Genomic DNA, 15,688 nt, shown 5'->3' with positions numbered 1-15,688 from the left:
ACGGCAGAGCCTGGCAAGCTCTCCGTGGCATATTTGATATGCCAAAAACAGTAACAACAAGTCTCACAAATGGAGACATTACTGGTGTCTGCTTGAGCAAATCGATGAACAACAGGATGACAGTGCTACAGTGCTATATTAATCTCCAGGATTCAGCACAACTTTACATCATTCTTGAATAGAGTTTTTGGCATATCATTCAACATTGTTAAACAAAGGTTGAATTTGAGAACACATAATTAAATTATATGAAATGAGAGGGTTGATTTCTAGCATAGAACAATTGTTTTGGTACTCCTCATGCTTGCGCTCAGAACTCAAATGCTACCTAAAATTTTATCCTTAATGAAAGTCAGCATCAAAACTCTGTTTAAAAAATCACTGGTGTGTAACTAAAAATGTGTAACTGGACACTATTAGCTGAACTCTACACCATTTTGGTGTTTAGTGAATTTAAATTGCCCAACCAGATATTGCCATTGATGACTGCTTATTTCATACTTCCTGTCTCTGACAATGCAGTGGAACTTCGGGAATGCACAAGGACATGGAATCTGCTAGAAACTAGATTTGTTTACCTAGTAGTATGTGTGGAGAAATGGAAACTGATGAAGAAGTATTTTTACTTAGTGTCTGGATCTAAGAAAAAATACTCTATGCAAAAAAAAAAATACTCTATGCTATCTTTCTTCATCCTTTGGGAGCTTTGCTAATTTAGAGTAATTCTGTTTTTAAGGTGAGATTGAAATTTAGATATTCATTATGATAACCAAAAGCATCTATATGAGAGAGTGAGAATCTCTGTTTTCAGTCAGCACTGCAAGACTCATTGAGAACGGTCAGGAGTTCCTGTGAAACACATCCTCTAAGCATGTCTTCCTGCATGCTAGGTGTCTGGCCATGCTTCTACCCTGAAGTGTTGTGTGTTGTGTGTTGTGTGTTCGTTCACTGGAAGTGACTAACATTTTAGAGAACTACTGGGTCACCAGCCAGGATCCTAAACAAATAGTAACTAAAGAGGGAACAGAGCAGATTTGGGAGACTGACTTTTCACCATGACTTTACTTCCAATTCAAGCGAACAAAAGAAGATAGAGTATGATTTTTGTGAGTTAGAAAAAGATCAGCTTGCAAGTGTGTACTGAGGTCACATTGCCTAGAATATGGCATGTAGCTATCTATCTGAGATTTGATTTCAGAAGGGAAGGGGGTTGGGGCTGTAGGGGTGGCAGTTGAGATCATACTTGGTGATGCTTGGGGGTCATTCTGGGGACCATGTGGTGCCAGGGACCAAACCAACTCAGCAGCTTGCAAGACAAGCACCTTAATCCCTATATTATGTCACCAGCCTTCAGTATGAAAGGAAAATACAAAGGAAATATGCGTGGGAATGGGTGTCAGGTGAAGGAGTCGTTTTTCATTGATGCCGCCTCCCCAGGGGAAAGTAGCCCTCAGCTATTGTATTTTTCTTTCCTGTAGGACATTTGTGAAGATATTTCAGACCACGTTGAGCAGATCCATGCTCTCCTGGAAACTGAGTTCTCCCTGAAGCTGCTGTCCTACTCTGTCAATGTGATAGTGGACATCCATGCAGTGCAGCTCCTCTGGCACCAGCTCCGAGTCTCAGTGCTGGTTCTGCGGGAGCGCATTCTGCAAGGCCTGCAGGACGCCAATGGCAACTACACCAGGCAGACAGACATCTTGCAAGCGTTTTCTGAAGAGACAAATGAGGTGGGTATTTCCTTTAGAACCAGGTAATGTCTTATTAAGTGTGAGCATTTGACAATGTTTCAGTTCAGAGAGGTGAGCTTGGAGTTCTTTGAAAGGAAGTGAACAGGTCCTGAGCCAGGTTTTGGACCTAAGAAGAATGATCAGAGGGCACTTCTAATATGAATAAAGTTTTAGGCCATGGTTTACTCACTCCTGGTAGTTTTCCCTGCTACCACCTGTAGTTGTTGGTGTTACCTGGGCTCCTGTTCTCCGTTCAGTTATATGAGGATGACTACTTACTGAACATATGCTTTGTGCCAGACCCTTGGTGGCAATATGTCATAGAAGTTAAAACAGGGTCTTTCCCTTCAAGGTGCTTGGAGTGTAGGGCCAGATGGAGACAAGAGCAGATTTTGAGACCAGGCTGTGATGTCTGTATGGTTGACTGAAGGACAAAGGAATGGCATCTACTTCAGGTAGGGAAAACTTCGCAGAAGCGAGCCTAACCTGAGGGCCAAAGGAGAAGTTGCAATATACTGGTAGGTCATAACAAAGAGTACTGTGACCAGTGATGCAACAGTATGAGAGAGAATGAAAGGCTCAGAGAGCTACTGATAGCTGGATGGAGCAAAAATTCCAAGGGTTCAGGAAGTGGGCTTTAAATTAATGGTAGACTGTGGCTGAAGGGGGAGTACAATGGGTAGAGTGCTTACCTTACATGTGGTCAGCCCGGGTTTAAATCTTGGTACCCCTGTGATGCTCCAATTCCCTCCAGGCATGGTCCCTAAGGAAAGAGCCAGGAGTAGGCACCGGTAACACCAAGTATGGCCCTAAACCCAAAATAAATAAATAAACTAATGATAAACAGAGTTAAGATAATGAAGATGAACACCATGTTTAATAAACAAGACACTTGAACTGTAGTATGAGGACAACAGAAGAGTTTGCTCAGGGAATTGCCACAATTAGGTTCACGATTAGCTTTTAAAAAATGGTATAAATTTGGTGAGTTAAATGGACTTTAGAAATGTATACAGTTAATATATTGAGATGGTTTTGTGCCCATCAGTAGTAGATTAAACAGTTTGTTGTCATACTATTGGATATGTTATGTATGATTTCTGTAGTGGTTTGCAGGGTTGGCTGAGAAAACTGCAGAGTTTGAATTGCACTCAGGAGCCCTGGGTCCCTTCCTGGTGTCACCATGGTTCCCTAAGCATGAACTCCCAAGTCTCATAGGGTGTGCCCAGAAATTAAAAAGAAAAGAATGGATTCTGTAAATTTGTTCTGCTATTTGTATATCCAATCCCTTTGCTGTTGCTGCAATGTTCAGCGTCAACAATGTGGGTAGCTGGGCTGTGGTGCTCACACACTCGGCTGTAGTGCTCATAGAGGGCTACACTCTTTTTTTTTTTTTTTTTGCTTTTTGGGTCACACCCAGCGATGCTCAGGGGTTACTCCTGGCTTTGCACTCAGGAATTACTCTTGGCAGTGCTTGGGGGACCATATGGGATGCCGGGGATCGAACCCGGGTCGGCCACGTGCAAGGCAAACGCCCTACCCGCTGTGCTATCGCTCCGGCCCCTGCACTCTTTTTAATTCAGTGCTTGCACACACGGGGAGGGACACACTATTTGTGATGTGACTATTTGTGGTGCATACTGACATTTTGGGTGCAGTGCTCAGTGGGGATCATTGCAGTGTTCACACATTGGTGCACTGGTTGAATTCCTGGACATAGTGCCCACACATTTCTTTAGTTGAGATGTTCCCTGAAGGCTCCACCTTTTCATTGTGGTGCTTGCACACAAATGCTTGTGCACAGAGGATCATACAGTCTGTTGTGAATCAGAGGTGCCAGACGGCAGAGCCACAGGGATTTTAATACGGGCAACAGTGTGAATCAATCAAACCTGCATATTCTTGCAAACTTGCTTGCAAGACAGGCACCTTTGCCATCAAGCCTTCCACACAACCTGAAGATACTATCAGTGTGAATTCAAATGAATTCTCCTGTTCTCAAATCAAACTTATTATCTACAGCCCAAAGCACTGTGCTAGTTAAACAGGGACTCTGTGCATGTGTTTGTAGATGCCACAGATACATAGAATGTCTCTGTGTGTATATGTAAAAAATACCTTGCCTCGGGCTGGAGTGATAGCAATGCAGGTAGGGCGTTTGCCTTACACTTAGCCAATTCGGGTTTGATTCTTCCGCCCGCCCCTCTTGGAGAGCCCAGCAAGCTACTGAGAGTATCCCGCCTGCACAGCAGAGCCTGGCAAGTTATCCGTGGCATATTATATATGCCCAAAACAGTAACAACAAGTTTCACAATGGAGATGTTACTGGTGCCCGCTCGAGCAAATCGATGAGTAATGGGATGACAGTGACAGTGACAGTGACAGTGTCTTGACACACAATTTAGTGCTCTACTCTTGGTTTTATAATAATTACATATTCCACAAGTTTATAAGGCACTGATAAAAATATCTAACATTATTTATTCTCTATTTAAAATTTTTATTTACCTGCAACACCATGACTTACAACACTGTTCATGATAGTGTTTTATGCATAGAATATTCAGCACCATGCCTTCAACCAGAATGTCCATTTCCATCCACCATTGTCTTAAGGTCCCCCTCATATCCCTCACCTCCACTCTCTTGACTGCCATCATGGTATGCTCAGTCCGGTAGACTATCTCTGGTCCTGTTGCCTTTGGTCATATTATTTTCTTACTATGTTTCTTTATATCCTACATGTGAGTGAAATCATTCTGTATGTCCCTCTCTTTCTGGCTGACATAACTCAGCATGATACCTGCTGGTTTCATTTGTAGCAGCAAATTCCATCTTATAGCTGAGCATTATTTCATATACATATATATACATGATATATATGTCATATATCATGATATATATACATGATATATATCTATATCATATATATATCTCCACATGGATATATATATCCTGTCAATGGCTAGCATCCAGAGACTTAAAAGCAAGCTCCCAGAAGACATCTTATAGCCTCCTTCTCCCTCTGGGAGAACCTGGCAAACTACTGGGAGTTTCCTGCCCACATGGGAGAGCCTTATGTGTATTAATATGCCAAAACCAGTAACAAGCTGGGTCTCATTCCCCTGACCCTGAAAGAGCCTCCAGTATGGCATTGGCATCGTTGGAAGGATGAGTATAGTGAGGCTTCTAAAATCTCAGGGTTTAGACGAATGGAGACATTACTGAGACCGCTCGAGAAATTCGACAATCAAGGGGATGATGATGAAGATGATGATGATGATGATGGTATACATGATATATATTGTAGCTCTGTAGCACTGTCCTCCCGATGTTCATCAATTTGCTCGAGCAGGCACCAGTAATGTCTCCATTGTGAGATTTATTGTTATTGTTTTTGGCATATTGAATACGCCATGGGGAGCTTGATGGGCTCTCTGAGAGGGACAGAGGAATCGAACCTGGGTCAACCACATGCAAGGCAAACATCCTACCCGCTGTGCTATTGCTTCAGCCCTATGTATATTTTGTATGTTTGATATATATTGTATGTATATTATATATATAATAGTTTCTTTCAACTTTTTTTTCAACTTTTCAACTAGGGTTGTTTCCAGATTTTGCATTAAAAAAAGCCATAATGAGTTCCTCAGTTTGTTAATATTTTATTGGTTCAACATTTTCAACAACACAAAAATATGTGCCTATTCTAATACATGATTAATGTTTATTGATTGTTGTTGATAACTGTTTTCAGGATGATAATCCTTTTGCTGTGGCTCTGAAGCATGTGGGACTCCATTAAGCTTAGTTTTACTGCTTTCACTCGGTCTTTGTTTTCATTTAGTGCTCTCTTTTATCGTGGCTATGAGGAAGGTTAGAGAGTTTTGGGCAGGTTCCTTTTGAAATCTACACAAGGAATATGCAGGTATGCTACTAGTTAGAACACTGTTAGTGATTAGATGTTTCATTCTAAGTTTGATCCCAAAAGGGTTCTTATTTGATATTCTTGTGACAGTGATAGATCATGAAAAATCTTAAACTAAGCAACAGTGCCCTAAGACTGATATCTATGAGGTATTTGCTAATGATGTGAAGATCAAACATGGGGACAGCTTGTCTAAACTTAGCAGCGATCTTTCTTTAGATACTATCTGCATCCCCAAGTCTACACATGCTTTTATTGTTTCTCCAGACTGCTGGTCTGCCTGGTATTCAGCACTAATTAGTCATCTCCTATGTCCAATTCCTTTACAAAAAAGGGCACTAGATATCTTTGACTACTAAAGCCTATTTAGTTAATAGTTTCATTAATTTGTTCAGCAAACAGTTGTCGATCAACTCTTTTATAATGTATCTGGGGATAGAGCAGTGCTCTACGCCTTATTGTAATCATGGTTGTTGTTGTTTGATAGACTGTGTGTCTGGTGCAGTTTTGTGAACTTTCTTCATTTATTTGAAATGAGGAAATGAAAAGAAGCCACTGAGGCTGATAATCTGTTGTTAACCACTTTTGGCACAACTGTTTCAAGTATATACTGCTTAGTATCCATTGTGTTTCTCATATATGAGCTCAACCATTGTTTACAGATGTGACAGGGAAAGCATTTTAGTGCATTTTCAAATTTATGGTCAGTCTTCAGTTCTATAACAGAAATGCAAGAATATGTTCTACAAAAGGCAAAGAGGTAGTGGATTCTCCGTCATATGTCTGTGGATGTTTTTTCTGTGAATCAAAACTTTTCATTTTCATTCTTACTAAAGTTGCAGATTTCTGATTTTATTTGTTTGTGCTACTGTGACTCTGTGAGAGGATTTCAAAAATTGGTTTGCTTTTGTTTCTGCCAGAATTCCAGAATTGTAGAAAACAAGAAGGGAATTAGTATATTTTTTCAACTTTATCAGTAGATAGTCTGTGAAAGGCTAGTAAAATGAAGTGGAAAATAATATAAGACATACTGATAAACTAGAACAGCAGATGCCCTTCCAGTGAAATGAGATTAATTTTTCTCTTTTGGGACGTTGGTTGAGTTTCATTATAATTCTGAAAAATAAGCTTAAAATTTAAGACAATGCAAAGTTATTTGTCTTTTGGTCCTTGAAAAATAAGATACTTAAATTTTATTTGTTATTTATTTGTTAACCATTATTGAGGTACTGGAATTTACAATACAGTTAATAATGTTTTTCATGCCTGCATAATTCCAATACCAGACCCATCTCCAGAGAGCCTGCTTCCTTCACCAGTCCCAAGCACCCCTTACTACACTCCCATGTAAGACAAAATTTTCAATTCAATGATTTTGTACATTTGTTGTTCCCTTACTATGCTTCTTTTTTATCCAACATAGAGAAAAGACTATAAATACATAGATGCATATAGCTAATCTCCTTAAATGCCATAAAATTATAGATCAATAATAAGTTTATAAAGTAAAATACTAAAAAATACTTTTATATAATAAAATTAATAATTAGAAGAATTATTTGCTAATATATTTTAAATTTAGGTGAATTGTATAAAGACAAAGTTTTATTTAAATATGGATCCAGTCATGTTTTATAAACAAATTGGCAAAAGACTTACTGAAGCAAAACTAAAAACTAACAAATGAAACATAAGGCAAAGCTCAATATGTGTAAAAAGTGTATTATACTAGTTTTTTCTATAAAGATACTGTAGAAAGCTTTTATTGTTTCATTAAGTAAGTAGGGTGAAGGACATATTAGTTCAATTTTATAGATGAGAAGACGCTAAGAAAGCTTAAGTCAATGTGTAGTAGAAATCAAACAAAAGTTTCCAGTTTTTTATAATATCAGTTATTTTTCTCTCTTCTCCATTCCTGTCTCCCTCCCTCCCTTCCTGCCAACCTGCCCTACCTTCCCTAAACATTTGTTGTTCTTCTTTTTATGTGTAAGCCTTTAAGCCCTCAATGACAAATAATACATATTAGAAATCATCTTCTAGGTCTTTTTTAAAAAAAATCCTTTAATAGTTCTAGGAAGTTGGCAGGGCAGGTATTTATTTATCTTCAAATAAGAGGACTGAAGTCAAGACAAATAAAGTCATACAGGTAGTGATAACTCTTAATATGAGTACAATGGCAAATGATTATGAATCGGACCACAGTGTGGTAACCATTTTACTCATTCTCTCTGTGGGACTGTGTTGGTCCTTCCAGAAAATGTGTTCCTGAATACCACTTTGTGGTTAGTGTGTTCTACCAGAGCACACAGTGCTGTGGAGGTCTGGATTCGATTATGACATAGGAATTGCTGGGTTTGAAAACTGGGGTGCTTGCAGCACTATCTAAGCATCTTTGTGTCTCCCACAGCACTGAGATTGTACTGCTGTCTATAAACATCTGATGATTTGAAGTAAATAACTCAGATAATCACTAATTTAGGTAGAAAGAAGGATAGATCACTTTAAGTTGGTACACTGGCTTTAATCATGAAGATAATTCTTGGATTTATCATTTCAGCCTATGAAAAGTAAATTCTTAAGAGTTATTATCTCATTTTTTTTTGGAACATGTTACCTAAGCTATAATGTTTTCTAAATTTTGGAAAATATTTTGTGTACTTTTTTAAATATACAAAATACATGTCATTTGTTCCTCTCAATTCACTGCTCCTCTCTAGAATGTGTACAGAATCATAGAATGGAACATGATAGAGCTAAAAGGAAGCTGAGCATGAAAGAGTCCATGAGTTCAGAGGAATCTGGGGGATGGTGGCATCCTGGTACAGGTTCATGAATTTGGATGCCAGTAACTGAAACTTAAGTATACACCATACATGCAATAAAAGTATGGGGGAGAGACAAGCACATTTTTCACCCAGAACTAAAACCATGAAACTCTATTTCCAACTCTTTTTCAACAACAGCTATAAATTAGTACACAAAACTGACCCTGAAATAGGAGTGGACTCTGATATCACCTTGCTATATTTTACCAAGCAGCTTTTCAAATCCATTAGTTATGTTAATATTATTGTTATAATTTAGTGTTATAAATCTCATTCAGTTGGTTGCAAGTGTATTGTTATAAAGATATAGAAAGGCATTTTTGAATTTGAGCTTTAATTCATTCAATTATGGATGAAGATAAAGTAAATAAAGTATCCAGAAATAAAGTCAATAAATGGTCACCTCCATAAAATGTAACTTTGAATTGAGAAACTGCTTAATAATGTCTTAAGTGAAGGTCTGTTTGAGTGGAGACTTGGCTAGGCAGCCGTGCTATAGTTAAATGCACTGCACAATTAAATGTGATCTCAGAAGTAAAGGGCAATAAGAACCACGTGCACTTCCTTTAGCTCACTGGAGACTTTTTATTTTATTTTATTTTATTTTTTTTTTATTTTTTTTTTTAATTTATTTATTTTTAATTAGAGAATCACCGTGAGGGTACAGTTACAGATTTATACACTTTTGTGCTTATACTTCCCTCATACAAAGTTTGGAACCCATCCCTTCACCAGTGCCCGTTCTCCACCACCCGTAAACCCAGTGTCCCTCCCACCCTCCCCAATCCCATCTCCCCCCCACCCCACCCTGCCACTGTGGCAAGGCATTCCCTTCTGTTTTCTCTCTCTAATTAGCTGTTGTGGTTTGCAATAAAGGTGTTGAGTGGCCGCTGTGCTCAGTCTCTAGCCCTCATTCAGCCCGCAACTCCCTTCCCCCACATGGCCTTCGACTACAATGTAGTTGGTGATCGCTTCTCTGAGTTGACCTTTCCCCGGAACGTGAGGCCAGCCTCGAAGCCATGGAGTGAACCTCCTGGTACTTATTTCTACAGTTCTTGGGTGTTAGTCTCCCACTCTGTTATTCTATATACCATAGATGAGTGCAATCTTTCTATGTCTGTCTCTCTCCTTCTGACTCATTTCACTCAGCATGAAACTTTTCATGCCCATCCACTTGACTACAAAATTCTTGACCTCCTTTTTTCTAACAGCTGCATAGTATTCCATTGTATAGATGTACCAAAGTTTCCTCAACCAGTCATCCGTTCTGGGGCATTCGGGTTTTTTCCAGATTCTGGCTATTGTAAACAGTGCTGCGATGAACATACATGTGCAGATGCCATTTCGATTGTACTTTTTTGCCTCTCTGGGATATATTCCCAGCAGTGGTATTGCTGGGTCAAATGGGAATTCAATATCTAATTTTTTGAGAGTCGTCCATATTGTTTTCCAGAAGGGCTGAACCAGTCGGCATTCCCACCAGCAGTGAAGAAGGGTCCCTTTCTCCCCACATCCTCTCCAACAGCGGTTGCTTTTGTTCTTTTGGATGTGTGCTAGTCTCTGTGGTGTGAGGTGGTATCTCAAAGTTGTTTTGATCTGCATCTCTCTGATGATTAGCTCACTGGAGACTTTTTCATTCAAATGCATTAGAAAACTGTCTGGGAAATGGTTCAGAAGAATATGATGGGGCTTAAAAATTAATGTCAGTAAGCAATATTTTAAGAAATGGAATTATTTGTGCTGAGAAACTTCAGAGCTCTTTCTTTAAAATTTCTTCTGTGTGGCAGAATCTAGAAAGCTGCTTTTGAAGAAAGTTCTTTAATATAGTCAGCTGGGATAAACAAATATGTATAGGTAGATGCTTGTCACTTGGTCTTGAGAGTATGAAATGCATATGTTCTGTGGCAGAGTATGGTTGTTACATTCTTCAGGAGGTATTTTTACACAGTAAAAGGGACTGTGGGGCCGGGGGCTGGAGCGATAGCACAGCGGGTAGGGCGTTTGCCTTGCACGCAGCCAACCAGGGTTCGAATCCCAGCATCCCATATGGTCCCCTGAGCACCGCCAGGAGTAATTCCTGAGTGCAGAGCCAGGAGTAATCCCTGTGCATCGCTGGGTGTGACCCAAAAAAGAAGAAAAAAAAAAGGACTGTGGGGCCAGAGAGATAGTAGAGCTGGTGGGTCACTAGCCTTGCATGCAGCCAACCCAGGTTCAATCCCTGGATCCCCATACGGCCCCTAGAGCACTGCCAGGAGTGATTCCTGAGCATCATGAGTAATCCATAAGCACTTCTGGGTAAGCTCCTCTCTCCTCTTACCCCGCCCATTGGAAAAAAAGTAGCATGGGGCCAGGGTAGTCTAGGAAGTAAGGTATTTGTCAATATTCAGCTATCTCTGGTTCAGTCCCCCAAATATGACCTGGCACTGCATGGTATCCCAAATACCACCAAGAGTGACCATGGGACACAAAGATTGGAGTAGTTCCTGAGCACCAAAGTGTGGCCTAAATCTAAAATAGCTGCTCTCAATGACAATCTTCCATACTCTGAGAAAATCTACTTAGCAGGCAGAATAAGGCTCTCTTTGAAGCATATGTTTCTGATTGTGGTGTTTTATTTCTGAAAGGGATGATTATTGATCCCTACAGATAAAGTTTAAAAGGGCAGTCATGCTCTATTACTTGAGATGTATTTTCATGTCATCTATTCATCCATTTATGTATTAAGACCTGTGAATTTCAAACAAGACAATAGCCCTGGTTATAAGGTTCTGTGACCAGCCCCTTCCCCACCCACTCACCACCTCCATCATTGGAGCCAAACATTATAGTGGTTCCTGCCTGTCAGGGCAAGTGATAGATACTTTTGGGGTCTAATTTCTATGTAAATAGTCTTGTTTCATCCACTTTTTATAGAAATGTTTAGAATTTATTTAGACTCACTTAAGAAATTGTGTGCTGTATCTTATATATTAGTAGAAGATAATGCAAATTTTAGTCAGTTAGCAATTTAAATCCCAATTTGAGCATTGCTTTGAACTTACCTATATTTTCAGTTATTTTGGTAAAGAAGCATAAACCAGTCACGTAACATTTTTCCTGAAACACAGCCAGCATTTAAACTGGGAATTTTCACTATTACTTTCTAATTGCAAATAGTATAATTTGCAATGACTTAACTCATTCATTGCGTTTTTTTTGACTTCCGAGTTTTCAGTTGATTTTGAAAGTGTCTAAGACTCTTATTATTTCAAAGAGTCTACTCTAGAAGTAAGTCTGCTCATTTGTTCCTCCTTCAGAAAAATGTAAGTTTGGGGATATAATGGCACTTTATTTTTCATCTCCTAACTAATTCAATTAGACCAGGTTATTCTATGTCTTAGAAGGCATGAAAGTCTAGTCAAGGTAGATAGTCATCAGTACAAATTCTCTCCATTTATAGTGTGATATAAAAAAAACCGCATTGGTAAAGAGACAGAGACAGAACCTTAATCATATCATTAAAGAGAAAAAACTTTACATATTTACTTGTAATGCAGTTTTCCAGCACAGGAGAATTTAAATAAATCCAGACTATCTACATGTATAAATGACATTTGTAAATGACAAGTCACTTGATGTCTACTATATACAGACCGGAGCAGGGATGGAAGAGAAATGCATGCTTAGGAAGGATTGGGGATCAGATAACATTTAGATGCATTAATTTTCTCCAGGATTAACTCAATTTCAAAATGGTGGATACAAATAGAAACTAATCTTTGAACTATTTCTTTTATGTGTTTGTAAACTCAGCAGGTCATCTTACTGTAATTTATGGATGCATATCTTACATGTCAATGTAGCATAACTTTTATATAAAGAATATTGATTGAGCATCTACTATGAGCTAGCACTCTGGTAGGTGCTGCAATGATAGGTATAAGTAAAATTGGCAGACATGGAGATTGTACTCCTACACTGCCTTGTTTGTAGAAACATTATGAATTAAGGCATTGCAGAGGAAATAACTATTAAATAAATAATAATTTTTTTCAAATACAAATTTAAGGTATAAATTGATATCTTGGGCTTGACCTTGACCATTTCTACTGTCTCTAGGTCCACTATTAAAAAATAATTCTTAAAAAATGAAGAATAGAAGATTATCTACAGCAATATGATAAGCAGGTTAAAATATGCTTTTCTGCATGTGAAACCAGAAGCAATCGAAGCTTCTGCATTTCTGCCCTCTGGAGTGACTTCTTGTTGAGATTTCACTTGAGTAGCGGCTGAGTGTAATGGATGTTGCATATACTGAAACTATTGCCATTGTCTGTTACAGGGTCGACTTGATTCACTAACGGAAGTGGATGATTCAGGTCAACTAACCATCAAGTGCTCTCAAAACTACTTGTCTCTAGACTGTGGTATTACTGCTTTTGAACTGTCTGACTATAGCCCAAGTGAGGACTTGCTTGGTGGTCTGGGTGATATGACCTCTAACCAGGTGAAAACCAAACCCTTTGAGTCTTGGAGCTACAGTGAGATGGAAAAGGAGTTCCCTGAGCTTATCAGAAGTGTCGGGTTACTTGCTGGATCTACTGACCCCATTCCCTCCAGCTCCAGTGAAGCACTTGTTGAGGACATGTCCTCCAAGTCTCGTTCAGCAGACAGCAAAGAGGGACATAAAGAAAACAAGGCTTGCACAGTGGAGGAAGAGTCAGGCTCAAGACCAGCCACGTCATCGTCTGGGGAAGTGCCGACAAATGCTGCTCAACCATCTTCAGAGACTTTGAAGCAAGAATCCAATTCCTCCTCCCAGCTTGGGCCAAAGAACCAACAAATTCTTCCTGGTGAAAATGCAACCCCCAAGCGAACCATCAGAGATTGCTCTGATTATAATGAGGATTCTCCCACACAGCCCACGTTGCCCAAAAGAGGGCTTTTCCTTAAAGAGAAAACACTGATGAAAGATCTGAAAGGCACTATAGGGAAGAAGCAGATGGCTGATCTCAAGCCTGCGATGAGCAGAAGCACCCCTTCCCTGGTGGACCCCCCTGACAGATCCAAACTCTGCCTGATATTGCAGTCTTCCTACCCCAGCAGCCCTTCAGCTGCCAGTCAGTCACTTGAGTGTTTGCACCAGGTAGGGGCTGGAAATCTTGAAAACACTGTCAAAAGTCACATTAAAGAAATCTCTTCCAGCTTGGGAAGGCTTAATGACTGTCATAAAGAGAAACCCCGACTTAAAAAGTCCCATAAGAAATCACAAGAGGCCCCTTCCTGCCAAATGCGTAAGCAAGGAACTGATTCAGGCAAGCAAGCAGAAAATGTGGGACACCCAATCGTACCTAATGGAATTCCTGTGGGGCCCAGCAAGACCATAGACACAGATTCTGCTTCCACATCCTCACTTGAGCCAGGTAGTCAGAGAAGCTGGAATTCCAAATTGCCAGTGCACTCAGAAACATCCAATTCGCCTCTTTTAACTCAAAGCAGTGAATTCTCTGCTGGCTCAGACATCATATCTCCAGTCCCCCTTCTTTCAAAACACAAAAACAAGAAAAATAATTCCACTTCCCCAAATCATGTCTCCAGGAATGGTCCAGTCGTAGAAGCCTGGTATGGCTCTGACGAATACCTAGCACTCCCCTCTCACCTTAGGCAGACAGAAGTGTTAGCCTTGAAGTTGGAAAACCTAACAAAGCTCCTGCCTCAGAAACCCAGAGGAGAAATCATTCAGAATATTGATGACTGGGAACTCTCGGAAATGAACTCTGATTCTGAGATTTATCCAGTATACCACGTCAAGAAGAAGCACACTAGACTAGGCAGGGTGTCGCCAAGCTCATCCAGTGACATCGCCTCTTCCCTGGGAGAGAGCGCTGAATCTGGGCCCCTGAGCGACCTCCTTTCCGATGAGGAGTCATCTACATCTCTCTCTGGCCTGAAAAAATACATAGATCAGAGGTCAGAGAGACCATCATCTGCTGAGAAAAGCGAGAGCCATTCTGCTGCAAAATCTGCTTTAATTCAGAAACTGATGCAAGATATTCAGCACCAAGACAACTATGAAGCCATATGGGAAAAGATAGAGGTAAGGCACTCTTATTAACATGATTTCTTACAAAAATTGTGAAAGGTGAAAGTAATGCTGGGGAAAAGTCAGCTTTTTTGTACTTTGTAGCAGAATGTTTTTATTTTTTTGTCTTTGATAAACATAACTGAATTCCCCAAAGAAATGCAAGAACAATTATAGTGATCACTATACCATGACAGAGTATGCAGCAAAGGAACTGACCTTGTTAAGGAATTGACTTGATGCCTTACCCTGTACAGATTTTGTTTATATAGTTCAGACCACAGACCGGACGGGAGCTATAGTGCAGTGGGTAGGGTGTTTGCCTTGCACGTGGCCGACCCGGGTTTGATTCCTCCACTCTTCTCAGAGAGCCCGCAAGCTACCAAGAGTATCTCGCCCACATGGCAGAGCCTGGCAAGCTACCTGTGGCATATTCGATATGCCAAAAACAGTAATAAGAAGTCTCACGATGGAGATGTTACTGGTGCCCGCTCGAGCAAATTGATGAGCAATGGGGTGACAATGACAGTGACATAGTTCAGAACAAACATGGATCCTGATGAGCTGTGGGCCACCCTTCGAATGGAATGTAAAATACAGTAGAACAGTAGTGGCCCTTACATCATTTTCTTAGAAATAAGAATATTGTGCCTTCACTGTTTTTATATTGATTCTCATTATAATACAAACTCACTACTTGTTTTAGTATTAACTTGCTGTAGAAAAGAACAGATGTTCCTAGATTTTTTGAAATTTGTGTTTTCCTCCAGTCTTTCTCAGCCTTTAGATTCCTGGCTAATAATCATATGCTTTGTACCTCTGAAAATAATAAGTGGTCTCTGAGACAGGGAGTTAATCTTTTGTATGTATCTTAACCTTTATTTAAAATTGCCTGTATAAAAAAATAAAATTGCTTATATATTCATTCTGAATTTTCAGTAATAGCAAGTTCAGGAACATAGCTTCACACCTTGATAAGTGTGATTTCCACACCATGCTCAACTACTCAAGTTCCAGCACAATTCATCCCTGTCAAGTTGACCCCCTTTACTTCTCTTTTCCACATTATTTTCCAATCTCTTCTGTAAAACATATTTTATTTTTTATTGAATCACCGTAAGAACAATTACAAAGCTTTCAGTTT

The 15,688-nt window shown here is 39.7% G+C and overlaps 1 protein-coding gene and 1 pseudogene across 3 annotated transcripts in view; one reads left to right on the top strand and one right to left on the bottom strand.

Moving 5' to 3' along the window:
* LOC129403315 (uncharacterized) overlaps positions 1-15,688 on the bottom strand; it is a 637,601-nt pseudogene that overhangs the window by 248,552 nt on the left and 373,361 nt on the right.
* The window catches only part of AKAP6 (A-kinase anchoring protein 6), a 520,466-nt gene that overhangs the window by 211,031 nt on the left and 293,747 nt on the right, over positions 1-15,688 (top strand). For all 3 annotated transcript variants that reach the window (XM_055130131.1, XM_055130130.1, XM_004612112.2), the window contains 2 exons: positions 1,479-1,730; positions 12,805-14,559. In XM_055130131.1, the coding sequence (XP_054986106.1) occupies positions 1,479-1,730; positions 12,805-14,559 (2,007 nt within the window). The remainder of the gene's footprint in view (positions 1-1,478; positions 1,731-12,804; positions 14,560-15,688) is intronic.

This window comes from Sorex araneus, chromosome 3 (genome assembly GCF_027595985.1).
Source record: "Sorex araneus isolate mSorAra2 chromosome 3, mSorAra2.pri, whole genome shotgun sequence".
NCBI classification, from domain to species: Eukaryota; Metazoa; Chordata; class Mammalia; order Eulipotyphla; family Soricidae; genus Sorex; species Sorex araneus.
Note: the sequence above shows the minus strand (reverse complement) of the source record. Positions and strands in the feature narration are given on the sequence as shown.